Source organism: Nycticebus coucang, chromosome 21 (genome assembly GCF_027406575.1).
Source record: "Nycticebus coucang isolate mNycCou1 chromosome 21, mNycCou1.pri, whole genome shotgun sequence".
In the NCBI taxonomy this organism is placed as follows: Eukaryota; Metazoa; Chordata; class Mammalia; order Primates; family Lorisidae; genus Nycticebus; species Nycticebus coucang.
The window spans coordinates 19,373,241-19,389,082 of record NC_069800.1 but is presented as its reverse complement, the minus strand read 5'-3'; the positions used below and the strand labels follow the sequence as shown (position 1 = coordinate 19,389,082).

Below are 15,842 nucleotides of genomic sequence, written 5' to 3'. Positions count from 1 at the left end.
CCTTTTCCTGAGGAGATCACTTCCTGTTCCTATCAGCATCACCTCCGCCTCACGTCAGCAGTGCCCCGACCCCCAGAGGTGCCAGCACCCAGCCCCGCAGGACTCCTTCTCCAGCTCGGAGGCACCAGCCCCCACGGCCGGCCAATGCTCCCTCCTCCTCGAAGTTGGGGGCCGGGGGCTGCAGCTCAGCATGGCGGGGGCTTTCCCTCCAGGCTTCCATCGCAGTGATTCCAACCTCCTCCCCATGCTCCCCAGCCCCAGAGCAGGCAGCTGCTGCCTGGACTCACTACCTGTGTGACATCTTTGAGCTCCTTTTTATTTTTTCCTTTTCAGTCAACTCCAATTATTTTAAATTCTCTTCTTGAAAATAATTGGTGTGATTTCTGCCTCTTGCCTCACCCGACTCACTCAATGTTTTTCTCTAATCCAGAAGGTGGCAGAGGGCCTGGCGTTAACATTGAGACTTCGGGTCCCCATTAGCTCTGTCACCTGACTAGGTCGTAATCTCCTTCCAGCTTTTTCCTTTGGTGAAACTAAGAGGTGATTTTTCATCAGAGATTGTGAACGGCAGCACGGGCAGAGGGCACTCTCAGTCACGGCAGGTGCGGCCCAAGGCCTGCGAGTGCACTCGGAGGATGCAATCTCAGTTTCCTCTCCATTCACACCTGTATTGTCTGTCCGGCCCCTGAACGGATCCTGGATCCAGAGTGCTTCTTCCAGCTCTGAAATCCCTTCTCCCCCCCAGGTGCAGGGCTGCCCTGCTCACATCCTTTGGAGCTTGGAGGACGTCCCACCAGACAGCACAAATGATATCATCATCGCCCAGTCACAGACACAGGAAAAAAATGCCAGTAGCCGGTTGCTCTGTCTGGGCTGCTCTCAGAAATGCACCCTCCCTGGAAGTGTGAAAAGCACACTGAAGTTGTGCTCATCGGGGTCAGTGTACAGCCCCCTTCTTCACCTGCCCTGGTGACCGCATCACCTGCCCATTTGCCGAGCAGATGGAGATTTGCCTTCTAAGCTCTGAAGGCTGCTTCAAAGATGCAACAAGAGGCTTGGTCGCTGGTGGCAGAATGTTTGTGTTTTTTTTTGGAAACTAAGAGGGCTCTTGCTATCCCCTTGGGTGCCTGAGACTGGCAGTCAGGAGCTTTGATCACCAAGGTCACAGCCCATGTGTAAGCAGGTGGCTCATGGAGATGGCATGGCATTTTATGTGATGTCAGAAACTGTTATAACATTGTGTGCAGCTGGAAAGCCCTAGAGGGCCTCCCCTCTCCTTCCTCCGGCTTTTAATACATTTGTCCCTGGGCATGAGCTACTCATAGAGAATGCCCTTGGAGGTCCCCACCTCCACAAAAATAAACTCTTGCTTGAGTAAACACTCAGAGCAAGGAGTCATTTGAGGCAGAACAGCCGAGGGCCTTGCTGTTGGGACGCCTGGAGACTGCTAGGTGCCCCCCACTCCTCAGCCTGAGCACTGTTGGGGACCAGCCCCAAACTATGCCGTGAGTTCCCTCCCAGTAGCTGGCGCAGATGAGAGGATGAGGACACGAAGAGAAATTTTTTTAAAGAGCTGGATCAGAGGACTGACCACCTCCAAGGTGTGCGTGAGGACTGGTGCAGCCCCTAGCTCTGAGCTAGCTCACTGAACTCTCGTATCATGGTTCCTCCTGGGCTTGCATTTTCTAACCAAACTATTTCTTTAACTAACTACCTTAACTGCACTGATTTATTTCTTATCACTCTACGTTACTTTTGATCTTAACACAAAATCTGGAACAGGAACACGGTCCAGGTGCAGAACGTCAAGGTTGACCCTGATTAGACCCTGCACACAAACCCCAAGATGAGCCTTTAAGCACCTGGGATGCCCTGTGGGCAGTCTGGTGCCCTGCCATACTGAGAAATGGTAGGGAAGGGCATTTTCTCTCACGTCCCTGAGAGACTTTTTCCTCTCCTATGAGATCAAAGTGTTTGTGTTGATTTCACAGCCTTACACCTTGTCTTATAAAATTTTCCCACCCCCTGCCCTCACTCCATGGGAGAGAGCTGTCCTGGCTTTGGGGTGCCCAAATACCTTGGGGCTGAGTTGAGCTGGGGGTGGGGTGAAGTTCCAGCAAGACAGTCCAGCAGACTTGGTTAAAAGGCCAGACTTTGAGCTGTCACTCTTGCAACAGACTTTGAATTTCTCAGTTAGTCTGAATGTGAACCTGCTTTTCTCTGATCCACTTCCTTCCTGTCTCTGTTCCCTTTGCCCATCATATGCAATCATTTTCTTAATTCAATTTCTAACCTACTTATAATAAACAATTGAATATTGGATTTAAGCTTATTAAATCATTATTTCTGGCAACACAAGCACATCAAGGTGTGACTCTTCCCTTAAGTGCCTTCGCGCACAACTCCCCTCCCCCATCCTGCTGTCCCTTCTCCTCTCCTGGTATGTCCTGACCCTCCGCGTCCTCTTGCTTCTCTGGGAAGCAATCCCTGGCTGCAGTCATAGCTATCGGTATCCTGTCATTGGTGGGGACTTAGGAGGACATTTTCTGGTTGCGCCAAGCAAAGAAGTTAGTTCACTAAATAGTCCAGTTAATGCATTAACTATCTTTTTGATAGGACTGAATTCATGCAAACTGGACCATGCCGACATTTTCTGGAGGCCCCTATGAGCTGTGTGATCCACAGATGCCGACTGGCTTCACTGAACTGCACCCCTAGGGTAGCTGAGAGGCGTTTGTGTTTTATTCCAGCAAAGGGGTTTCTCCATAAATCCAAGGCATGGGTAAAAAACCCAACCCAGGTCTCGTGACCGCACATGTACATATTTACGTTAATTCATGGGCCATCCTGCTTAACCTAAAAACGATCTTTTCATTACAGGGAAGACTGAGAAGATTATGCTCAAGCCCAGAGAAGAAAGAGATTTGATGCCCGGGCATTCCTGGGCTTCAGGACGCAATGCTTCTGTGCAATCTCAGGTCTAAGTTACAGACGGAACCCTACAACCAGCTGGTGTTTCGTGACAGCTCCTGCCTGGGGCGCCTTGACTTTCTGTCCACAAAGGAAGTCGGTAGGAGCCCAAGGAAAGGACAGAAATCTCTGCCTGCTTCTCCAGTTCTGGGGTTGTCTTCAAGTTATGGCCAGAATGGGTGGTTTCCATTTTGCAAGGTCTTCCCTTATTTTGGGGTGATCCTCATCACTGCTCACGAGAGAAGCCTCGGGGCCTCCCAGACCAGACCGTTTCCTGGCAGGTGCTCTCCTGGTATCCTCGACTTCCACTTCACAGCATTCATCACAATTTGCAGTCACGTGATTGTGCTATTGGTCTGTCTTTCTGAGGGGAATGACAATTCCGTGAGGGAGGACCTGTGGCCGCGCTGCCTGCCACTGAGCACCTGACCGAACGGTGGACTGCAGGGTGACCATGGGCGCAGACTCGTTTTCTAACAGGAGTAAAGAGAGCACAGCCAGCTTGCTGGCCACTGTCTGTGCCATGTTCTCTCTCAGCCAGGTCCTTGGCACTACATGTGGTCACAAGCGTGACTGGAGCGTGGTCTGATCCTTCTCCACCCACTGCAGGAGGAGGAGCTGAGTGAATTCACACAGGTGGCTTCAAGGCCAGTAAGCGTCCTCCATACCTTAAACTTGCTGAGGTCAACGTCAAATGCTTTGGACAGCTCGGTGTCCCTCTCTCTTCCTCCCCCCAGGCCCCAAGGATACAGAGTTCGAGGGACCAACAGGGGTGGCCGTCAGGGTAGCACAGGGGCAAATACCGTGTGCTCATGCCGTGGGGAGCAGGCCTGAGGTGTGTGGTGGGGCCCGGGGTGGACATCGGGGTCTTCTGGGCTAAGCGACACATGTGAACAGCAGGCAGCAAGCTCTTCAGACGGACAGTCCCCCAGGAACACGCCATGCCCCAAACCCTGCACCCTGCATGCTGTAACTAGGGGTTCTTCACTCAAACCAAACCAACCCCTTAAACAGGGGTAAGCTGGGAGCGCAGTTCTTATACCAGGAGCTTTTTACAAACGTAAACATGACCTCCAGTCACTTGTAAAGGATAAACAGCCAGTATTTACTCTGCAACTGCAGGCTTGCCCTCTCTGCAGACCAACTTTTCTTATTACAGTCATTGAAATCAAGCTTAAAACACCATGCCACAAATGCTGTTATGACAGCAGGCCACCCTCTCCTCTCCCACGGCTTCTAGCTTCTGTTTCTAGGAGAAGAGCTAACAGGGTTTAGAAATCAACCACAGTGCAAATTTTTTTTTTAAACAACTTTTAATCATCATAAACTGGTATAATTTTGAAGATGGTCCTGGCAGCTTTGTCTTGAGAAGCAGTTGCAGCCTCCCCACCCCCCTTCCCTTTCCCTCCGTCCTTCCTTCCTGCAGCAGGACCAGGCAGGAACACAGGAGTCTCAGGAACAGCAGCCCCAGGTTCACATGCTGCCCGGCACAGCTGTAAGGGCCGCTGGAAAGACACAGCACTTCGCAAATATTCACTATGCAGAAGGATTCGTGACACTGAGGAAATTTATGCAGCTTTCAAACAGTGAAGAAGTTTCACTATTATTTGCCACGTACTTTTTTCCCCTCAGATTTAAATTCTGGAGAAAGGCTTCCCTCTCTGTGTCACCACAGTTTCCTAATCCTAACCTCGTGGGGGCTCTTCACGCGTCCCTTTATGCATTTCCCGTTTGTACTCGCTCCTCTTCCCCGTCTCCCGTGACTGAAGAGCGATGGTTTGTACCTCTGTTTGCAAACACATCCATTTGTCTCTGAGTGGGGGATATGCTCTCTTTCAGAATGGAGCAGGGGCAAGCCCAGGTCTGCGAATCTCAGATTCCCACGGCAATCAGTGTAATTAGAGGGAAAGCTTAGGAAAAAATCCACTTCACTTTCAAATAAAGGGGAACGAGCATAGTCAATGGAAGGACGTTTTGTACTTAGTCATTTTGCAATGGGCACACATTCTAGAAAGAACATTCTAGAAAGACACAAGATGACCTCAGGAGATGACCCCAGGAAACGGCCACAGCCTAGTGCCCGTAGCTCTGTAATGATGAGTACACGAGAGTGTTATTAGCTCACATCCTTGAACTGCTTCAGTTCAATCAACTTTTTGTCTCTCCCGCTATTTTAGAATTTAACACAGTTCCACTGGATCCCTGAAAATCATTCCAAAGGTAATGACAATCGAGCCAATCCTTACATCACCCTCTAACTCACTCCAAGGTATCACTGCAGAATCAGTTTGAAATAGGATGCTTTAGAAATTTGTCATAATGATAGTTTTTTACAACTTGGAAATAATTCCCTATGTGCAAAATCCCGGACCGAGCTCCACAGAAGCCTCTCCCTCTAATGAATTGCCATTAGAAAAGCAGTGGCAACAGAAAACGTCAATAACCCGCTCCTCTTCCTGCAGGTGGAAGGAGCCCGAGGCGGAATACGCAAGCCTCAATTTGTCTAGAATGAGCCTCCGTAGATTAATGGTCTTTCATCAGTTTCCCCCAAACATAAATCACCTGTCAGGATAATTTAAGTAAAACTGAAGCAGTTCATTTGGCAATGGATTTATTTTACCTAAATTTTCTACTCCCCTTCTTCTATTTAAAATGATTAATAAAAAAACAACAACAACAAAAAAAACACCTTTTCCTCTTTTCCTATAAAGTCTGATCTGAACCCTCTCCTGTATTTCTGTGTAGGGATATGGGAGAAGAAGAGTCTCCAATGGCAGAAATGTTCAACTGGGTTGGATGTGGTGACTCACACCTGTAATCTCAGCCCTTTGGGAGGATAAGGCAGGAGGATCACTTTGAGGCCAGGAGTTCAAGATTGCCCTGAGTAACACAGCGAGACCCTGTCTCCACAAAAGATAGAAATATTAGCTGGGCATGGTGGTGCACAGCTATAGTCCCAGTTACTTGGAAAACAGAGGCAGGAGGATCGCTTGAGCCCAGGAGTTTGACGTTGCAGTGAATTATGACGATATGACTGCACTTTAACCCAGGCTACAGAGGGAGACCCTGTCTCTGCACTCTTCAAAAAAGAAATGCTCAACTATCAACTGATGCCACCTCAAGACAATACTTCAGGCACTTAATACGTGTACTGCTGTTTGAAGCAGGACACAGCTGTGTCATTGCTCATGTCAAACTTGACTTGCCACTCACATTGTCTGAGGGGACAAGGCTTAAATTATGAATAGTGACCATCACAACAGAACATCACACCCTGTCTCCAGGAGCAGGGGTCCTGGATTGTGTGCTGGGAGGCACCCAAGGAAAAAAAAATCTTATCTTTCAAAGCTGAACCCAGAACACTGAAGAACCCCAGCTCCAAAGGGGGAGCTTCGGACCCTCAGGTGGGGCCCCCACCTCCAAGTTCATGGGATGTTCTAACCTGTCAAAGGTCCTGGTTGCTTTTGCCCAGATTTGGACACATCTGCTGCCTAGAGCTCTGAGTGGGTAGATCAGGGACCAAAGTGAACATAAATGGTTTTCTGCAAAAATGTAAACAGAAGTGGTTCCAGGGTAAGGTACCTTGTTCATGCACGTTAAAAGCATCTCCCAGTGTGATACAATGGATAGATAGCTAGTAATGGGATTGTGAGATCAAATGGGAGGTCTTCTTCTTCTTCTTCTTTTTTTTTTTTTTTTTGATACAGGGTCTCTGTACCCTGGGTAGAGTACCATGGCATCATAGCTCACAGCAACCTCTAACTCTTGGGCTCAAGTGATCCTCCTGCCTCAACCTCCCAAGTAGTTGGGACTATAGCTACCTGCCATGATGCCCGGCTATTTTTTAGTAGAGACAGGGTCTCACTCTTGCTCAGGCTGGTCTCAAACTCCTGAGCTCAAGCAATCCATCTACCACCTGGGCCTCTTAGAGGGAGGTCTACTTTTATAATTGTATGTGCCTTTATGTTAATCCAAAATTTAAAAAAGATAAAATATTAAATTGTAGGGCAGTGTCTGTGGCTCAAAGGAGTAGGGCGCCGGTCCCATATGCCAGAGGTGGTGGGTTCAAACCCAGCCCTGGCCAAAAACTGCAAAAAAAAAAAAAAAAAAAGAAAGAAAGAAAATAAATTGTAAAAAGAAAAATTAAAAATGGTATTCCCCACTTTGGGCCATAGAATCTTCTAGGTGTCAGTCCCTGGACAGCCACCAGGGTGTGGTTACTCCTTATTCACGTGCCTAAATTAGTCACAGGGATAAGTTTGAATCTTTCAAATTTTGAAATCACAAGGTCTTGTTAAGACCAAATTCTGCCACTGAGAGATCACCAGACACACATGCAAAAAACAAAGGAGTGACTTTACTCAAGCAGGCTTGGGCTGTACCTCTGGCAGGACTCTGCTCAGAGGGGACGACCCCGAGGTAGAGATGATGTCAGGGTTTATACTTTTTGGCATGATGCATTTTGGGTTGCAACAAAACGCGGGGTAAATTTCCCGGGGGGAAATCAGGTCCAAGTTGGGGGGTTGGTTGGTGCAGGGATTGAGGTAACTTAGGAGGTTTAGGATTGGCTGGCTCTGTCTAGGACCGGCTCCACCCAGAGGCTGTGGAAACAAAGGAGTGCATGTTGGATTGGCTGGCTTTATTTGGAACTGACCCCGCCCGGAGGCTGTGAGACCTGGGAGGGCACTCCCTGGTTGTGGTTAGGGTACAAGGGCTAACTTTTACCCAGGGGGCGGCCGCTGAGAATCTCTCAGCCCCTGATGAAAGACGGACTCTGTCCCCCCTGCCTCACCCTGCTAACTAGCCTTTCTACCTTCTCTCCCATATCCCCCATGTCTCCCACTGCCCTCAACATCTCTGGGTGGGAGTTAGTCAGCATTGTAGTGTAAATAACTCACCTGTAGTCAAAACCCTCTCTTTCCAGCAATTAAAGAGTTACTACGAAGTTTGTTAAAAACTATTCCTCTTGCTGCAAAAAAAAACCAAACAACTGTAGTTGCTATGTGACAAACTATCTTGAGATAAGGTGCTGGGATTCGGCAGAAGCCCCAAAGTCAATTACTTATTTAGAACTAGAGAAAAAAAATGGTCAGTAAACTTGTAGCTGCTTTCCCCCCACTTCTCCACCCCACCGCAGCGTTAGGATTTGCCGCAGGCCCTTCAGTCTGGGTCAGTTTCCAACCAGGCTGGTGTTTACTGTATTAAGTGATAACAAGTCTGATGCGCATATTTATTTTATTATTTTATACAATAAACATGTATGCCAAACTTTTATATTATTCTCTAGGAGGAAATGCTAGAACTACTTATGAAAATTCTGTTTAAGTTCCTTTGTTCTGTCCAGCTGTCTACAAACGGATTTCTAAGTTTGTGGCACTTCAATCTGAATCGCCTAAAGTGGTCAGCTTGGCATTACTTTGTTATTTGATGTTCTTAAAAGTAAAAAAATTCACATTTGCTGATTTTCTTTTACTCCCTTAAATTAGCTCAAAAATCAATGAAGTTTCAATATTGTCATCCTAACTCTGTGATCTGTCTTACCTTCATTCCAGAGAGAAATTCTGTTGTTTACATGTGACTTTTCATTTGCTTTTCAGCTTGCCCTCATGTTTCATTCAGACTCAGCCGCCTTTGACTAAGATTGGAAGTGTGTACTTCACGCTCACACACTCTGGACTGTAACTGGTTCAAGTGAAATAGTTTATTCCTCTGCTGTGAACGGGGACCAGAATAAAAGCTGGGGGGCATGTAGCCATCAGCTTGGTTTTCAGATGGGGAGACTGTGGCCCAGAGAGGTGAATGACTCGGTTGTGTGACAGCCAGTGTAAGAGCTTGCTAGCACGTGAACTCCAGACTCAACTGTAATTACTTAGGGGAAGGATTAGAATCGAAGGATTTTCTGATCCTGCACTTTTTACAGACACATGTCTATTTATTTTGCTAAGCATCCTGTGTGATTTTAACAAAGCACCTGCCGTAAGCTAGTCTTCCCAAACAGGTCCAAAAGGGATAGGGATAGATTATCTGGTCAGTTGAAGAAAACCATTTGGTTCACTCAGCAAATGAGGGACAATCTTTAGTGCTTAGAGACTCCTTTTAAATAATGACCTCCGGTTAATTATCATCTCCTTGGCTTTTATCCTTTAATCTCCAGCTTCATGTTCTCCAGTAGCAATTGCTCCTAAGCCCGTGCCTGTAATCACAACGGCAGACAGAGGCAGTTCTTCCTGCAGTAATTTAAAAAAGTCATTTTTTTATGCTAAACTAAGATATTTAATTAGTGCAGCATAGGTCCATCTTTAAACGTATTTCTCAGGTTGGAGAGCTCTGTGGTGCAAGCAGCATATTCTAGAAGACTGAATGTGAACCTGTTCTGTTAACTGTTCGTGACTTTAGTCATTACTCCAATAGCATCTTCTGCAATAAAAAAATGCTAAGTTCTATGTTATGGATCTTTCTAAGCACATTAGATCAATTTTTGAACAGACCAGTAGAAAGGATTATGTCACAAAGTTAAACAGGGCTACGGGGTAGATTTCATAACTTCATTTAATATTGATAGCAGCTCAATTTAAACTTTGCAAAAGCAAATACTTTTAATAAATTTGATGTGAATGATTATATATTTTGATACAACTATTATACAGGAGTGTGTACATATATAAATCTATAGGCAGAATTATATACATTTCAATATATATCACATATATAATTTTTCTATTCACATTTTCCTCTTTAGTAAAACAAAGCAATTTTACTGGGCACAGATGTGCAAATGCTACATTAAGTCCTGAGCACTTCAAGAGATCATTAACAAATGGCTGGAAACTCTACTTGTTCCGCTAAAGATCCAGTAGATTTTGTAACAAAAATGTGAGCAAAGTAATATTTAAAAGTATACCTTTAGCTTTGCGCTTAGTTTGTGCTTAGCAGAAAAAGCTTGAGAACGTGCGCTAGCCACGTAGATTTGTTAAGAGGTCCTTAAATATTCACGGTTAAACAAATGTTCTATTTGCAGGGATTTACAGAAGTTTTAAGGGATGATGTCTACATCCAATTTGTCAAATGGGGAAGACTCAAAGTCATGATTGGACCAAAAATCCCTTTTGCAGAATATGAAATTCTGTGTAAACATCAGTATTTAGTTGTCATATAAAAGTTCTGATTCAAATGAGAGAAAGAAGAAAAAAATGCAATGAAATAATTTACATTGCTTTTCTTGGGGGATAGCCAGACACATGAAAGGAATATAAAAAAGCAGTCTATTTTGGTGTAAGGGGAAATCAGATGAAAGACATTTAAAGGGTGGTCTGGTAAACCGCTCACTTGGGGAGGTCCCAGGTTGGCTCAGTTACAGGAGCCCGAGATCAAGCCACACCCATCCGGCCACAGGGGACGACTGCCCCGGGCAGCAAGGAAGGAGCACTGTGGGAAAAGGCCACGGTCACTGCAGCGGAGCTGGACAGCTGCCAGTCAGGTCGCCTCGGCAGGCAGAGCTTTCTGCCCCAGACTCAGGCACTAGGGATGAAAACGGGAGGTGGCCTGGGTGTTCTCACATCTGCGCGACAGGAGGTGACACCAGGTCCTGCGTGGGAGGCCGCTTTGAGGAGAAGGCACTGCTTTGTGGTTCCTCTGTCGCCCTGGCTCTACCCCGTCCCGTGGCTGCTGTAGTCAAAGACTCCTTTCTTGAAGAAGGGTGAGAACTCGCAAATGGTGTGTTTAGAGAGGGTCAGCCCCACTTTGTCAATGTGGAGGGGAGATGTCGCAGACTGGAGCATCACGCTGAAAAAGTCCCTGAGGTATTTCTGAGGATGAGACAAGAGTTAAGAACATGGATCAAGACGTTGTACAATGGAGGAGAGGGGGGGTAATGTCCAGAAACAACTTCCCATCCACCTGGAAAGTGCTGCCTTTGTCATTAAAACTGGCACACGAGGAACGTCCCCGACTGCCTTGGCCATCGTCAGGCCAGCCCGAGGACATGGAGCCACAACACACTACACACAGTAGAAAATTCCTCAACTTGGCTCTGAATCAGGTGACGCTGCCTTGGGCCATCTGCAGACGCTGCCAGAGAATGCCAGGGTGCCTGGTGCGGGGACCTGCTTCTCAGCAACAGTGTCATAAGGTAATAATGTATTATTAAGAAGTCACTTCTCCTTCAAGTGATTCATTAAATAGAAAGACGGTTAAAAGAGAAAAAAGGTTAGCCATCTGTACAATGTTAAATGTGGTGCTCATTTAAAAAAAAATTTTTATTGTCATTTTTAAATTGCCTATCAGTGTCTGCTTTGAATTCATCTTATAAAATGAAATGTCAGGGACAGGAAAGTCAGTTCCAGGCACCGATATTTACAGATTTCTTTGGAAATCTGATAATCGTCAACAAAAGGAACCCTTGCTAGGATTCATTGCTCTGGACCCTTTGCTCCCCCAACCCCTACAGGTGTCTGTGACACAGTGACCTGCCTTTTCTGGCCCTGAGGAAAAGGCTGAGACTGGGCTGTGTGGTGCTGGGGACGGAGTCAGATGTGGGTGCTGGAGCAGTGTGTTAAAGGCAAGAGCATACGCAAGGGCAGACCCTGTGTTCTAGGGCAGGCAGATCTCAGCTATAGCTCACAGTGGGGCAAGGGAAAGGGTCAGATTTAAACCTGTATCACTGTTTCAGTGAATTTAAAAGATATAAACAATCCTGGCACCATTTTACAAATCAGATATAATTCTGGACTTCGAGTAACAACAACAACAAAAAATGCATCTAAGAAACATGACCTACGCCTAGCACAGTGAGTGGTTCGTGGTAACGTTCGAAAAGGTTTGGAGCCTGACTGTCCGATGGAGAGGTGGGGGCTGCATCTAGCAGGCGGCCAGGAATGCTGCTAACATCCTATAACACACAGGACAGCCCCTACAACAAAGAATTATCTGGCCCCAAATGCCAATAATGTCACAGTTGAGAAACTTTGCCCTAGAGGAAACAGAATTTAGCTGCCTCTATGAATTGTCACCCTGAAATTTGCTTCTGAAAGAAGATACTTTGCTTAAGGAAAAGTTTTTACTACTTTCTTTGGGGAAAAAAAAAAAAGATTACTAGTAACAACATTTTTATAATAACTTAATTTCTGAGACTCCAATTTAATTTTTTTATTCTTAATGTACACACCAAACTGCACATTTTTTAAATATGGAATTTGATGAATACTGGAACCTGTGAAGCTGCCCCCAAGTCCAGATAACGAACATGTCCTCATGTTCCTGAGTCGCAAGTTACCATCCAACCCTGCCTAGAATTGCACATTGTAACTCCCATGTCCTGGGGAGGAAGCTGTTGCTGGAAGGGAACGGCAAGGCCGTCAAGAGGGAAGACCACGAAAACAGGTGTTCTTAACACAGATGGTTCTTGTTCAATATTCCTAACTTACTGGTCTCGCGGTCACCTCTCAAGAAAGGATCCTGAAATTTAAATCACACTGAGGTCCCCAGCTGCTGAAAGATGAAGATCTTAATCTCAACACTTATGAGCCACAAAAGGGCACCTGGCTTTCTGCTTCTCTGGAGGAAGCTCTCTGAGAATCAACTTTGGAGGGACATGAATTCCACCCAACACAGCTACCAGTAAATGTCCTAGACTGCGCTCACGAAGAAATGCAACACTCACACCTGAAGATGTCTTTTAGAAGATAAAGAGGGAAATGATTTAGAATAAGAAAGAGTAGGAGCCTGCCCATGTGTGCACGGAGCTGCAGCTCTTCACAGCGTGACACGCAGATGGGGCGTGTGCACGGAGCTGCAGCTCTTCACAGCGTGACACGCAGATGGAGTGGTGACCCGCCCCACAGGCGTCGGCTTGGCAGCTCCTGTGTGGCCCCTGCAGCCATCTCCCACGGGCTGCGTCAGTGGGCAGACAAATGTTCCCAAACAACTTGCCTCCAAAATGAACTCTGACAGTACAGAAAGTAATTTAAATCTGGGAACAGATGTTGCAGCAACATCTGTCATAATTAGTTCACAAAGTAGGGTCCCTTTAAAGGGCCAAGAAAACCTAAAGAGTATAATGAAAAGAGAAATAAAAGTTAAAAATATAAATAAAAGAAAAAGAGGAAGGATTCAAGATACTTTCCCTGCCAGAGCAGCACTGAAAAAAGAGAACTATAAATCAACTGCAGGTAATGCCCTTTTCTTTAAATAAACTCATTAGCATGGTTTGATGAAAACTCCAGATAGAAAGATCTGATTTGACTAATTCTGAACATGACAGAAAAGTTTTCTCTTTGCAAAATAAATCTCTGCTTAAGGACAATTAAGTGGCTGTGGCCCCCTTGGTGCAAGGAAATTACTAGATTAGGACGTGTTCTTTGCTCTGAAGTCACCTCAAAGCGCTCTGAGGTCCCAACAGCGAGGCAGGACCTGTGGGGCTGTGTCCAGAGCCACATGCTCTGAGCAAAGCGTAGTGGATGACAGAACCCAGGGATGCAGAACCCTTGGGCTGGGGACAAAGGAGACAGAACTACAATTCCAGAAGGTTCTTGAGGCCACAGACAACATCTTATTATCTGCAGTCCCTAGAACACTGCCAAGCTCAGGAAAGGTATTGAGAAATCTTGACGACTGATTTTCATAAGTTAATTTTTAAAAATTGAAAGATATACACAGAAACCAGCACACATCAGAAGCACACAGCCTACTAAATCTTTGCAAGGCAAGTACACCCTATGCCACCAGCATCGAGAGTATTAACGAGGCACTTCCTGTCCCCAGGCAGCCTTCCCGCACTGCCTCTCCCTGATCCAGGGACAAGCCTTTCCTCAAGGCCAGTGGCTGCTCTGACTTCTACCACCAGGTTGCCAGTTTTTGAATTCCATGTTAGTGGGACACTCGGGATATATGTTTCTTGTGTCTGCCTTCCACAGCTTCACACCGTGTTTGTGGTCATTTCAGGATTCCTGATGTGTACACCAGGAGTGAACAAATGACCAAGTAGCTTTAAATAGAAGGACAAGTCATGGTTACTGCCTTGGTCTTTTTCTTGAGCTTTTCTTCAATAAGAAAATCGACTTCCCAATATTACTGATATCTGATGAGTCGAGTCTACCACCATCCTTCCCACAGAGAATTTTCCCCTTAGGGTTTGAGGTTTAGTGTAAGATGAATCAGTGTATCAGAATTCTGCTATTATATACGTTTATAATTTTGTTTTTATGTACATGTGTCATCCTTATATCAACATACCTACTTAACACCACACATAGTCATTTCTTTTCTTTTTTCCTTTTTTGAGACAGAGTCTCACTATGTCGCGCTTGGTAGAGTGCCGTGGTGTCACAGCTCACAGCAACCTCAAACTCTTGGGTTCAAGATATCCTCCTGCCTTAGCCTCCCAAGTAGCTAAGACTACAGGTGCCCGCCACCACGCCCAGTTAGCTTTTCTATTTTTAATAGAGACAAGGTCTCACTCTTGCTTAGGTTCATCTTGAACTACTAAGCTCAAGCGATACACTCACCTCAGCCTCCCAGAGTGCTGGGATTAAGGCGTGAGCCCCTGCGCCCAGCCTGCACATACTCATTTCAGTAACTTTGGTCGTCTGTGCTCTCACTGTTTTCCATAGTGTCAGTGGCTGAAGGGAGAAACTGAAAGTCCCCCATCACAGCTAAAGCTTTTTGTTGATCCAAAGACATCCCAGCCCTGATGGGATGTGAAAATAAGGCCCAAAGCAAGTGGCACTGCCGGGGCAGTGCACTTTATCACAGAGTATTGCAAAAATGGAAGGACATTAGGAGTTTAAGTGACTTCTCAGGGTCAGTAGGGGCAAGGAGGAGAGGATTCATGAAATCCAATATCCAATTTCTGTTTCTGCCTTTTGCACATTTCCCCATTATGAAGAGAAATAAGAGCAGATGCATTTAAATCTCTGTTGTGTCAGGGGCCACAGAAGGCCTGCAGCTCTTGTTCACCCTGGTGAGCCTCACACCTCCTGAGTCTCTGCTTTGTCAAATGCCCTCCATCAAGGCGGCAGAGAACCGCAGTTGCATCCTCCAGGGCTGTGCGACACCATGGACCCCGCCTTGGAAGCTTGGAGGAGGAAGTCAGAGGAAACCAGGTCCTCTTTCAATAAGTCTAAAGCCAGAAAAGCAGCCTACAGATGGAGTCTGAGAAGCGAGGCTGCAGCATTATGGTGAATGGAGTCGCCAAGTTCACGTTCCTGCCCACACACCGTCCCTGGGATTATCTAGTTAAGGTTCCACTGTGATCGTAAGGATGTTTGTCTCAGGAGATAGGAGGTCGTCACATATAGACAACAGGTGCTGTGATATTGGTACAGTGAAGGTTACTTTGATGATGTGATGTTTTCTCTGATGATTCTCTTAGATATTTTATGTGAAAAAATCACCTTTCTATTGTTTACACATTTTGCATTGTTAGGATGGAGACTACTGTGATGTTACCTCCTATTGGATAAAGTTAAAATTTTCTAGGTCTGTTTCCTTGTATTTCATTATAAAAGTTATTAGAATTGTAACTGAGGCAGAACAGAACAATCTCGCTGTTGTCCAGAATCGTGGGCCTATTTGGACTTATCCCTGTCTATGGATACTGGCCGACAGTGACAGGTGGCCAGACCCTTTCTGTAACAAAATCACAAACCAGGGTGTGGGGTGGGATGGGATGGCAGACCAAGAGGGGGCTAAGAGAGGTCTGCCTGAGCGTGAGTCATCTTGGGAAAAGAAGGAGGCCCTGAGAGAAGGGGGGCCAAGGAGAGACAGACGGGGTGTCTGGGGGAAGCCTGGGGAGGAAAGGCTGGGATGGAGGGGAGATGGAAAGAGGCGGAGATGGAAAGAAAGGAGCACAGCAATGTCGGGATGAAATGTTCATG

General features: G+C 46.2%; 1 protein-coding gene across 5 annotated transcripts in view; it reads right to left on the bottom strand.

Annotated features, from left to right (window-relative positions):
• Positions 1-9,501: 9,501 nt before the first annotated feature.
• The window catches only part of KIF16B (kinesin family member 16B), a 348,569-nt gene continuing 342,228 nt past the window's right edge, over positions 9,502-15,842 (bottom strand). For 4 of the 5 annotated variants that reach the window (XM_053573824.1, XM_053573826.1, XM_053573823.1 and 1 more), the window contains one exon: positions 9,502-10,775. In XM_053573824.1, the coding sequence (XP_053429799.1) occupies positions 10,617-10,775 (159 nt within the window). In that variant the 3' untranslated portion in view covers positions 9,502-10,616. The remainder of the gene's footprint in view (positions 10,776-15,842) is intronic. The other variant, XR_008376486.1, reaches the window with a different exon arrangement.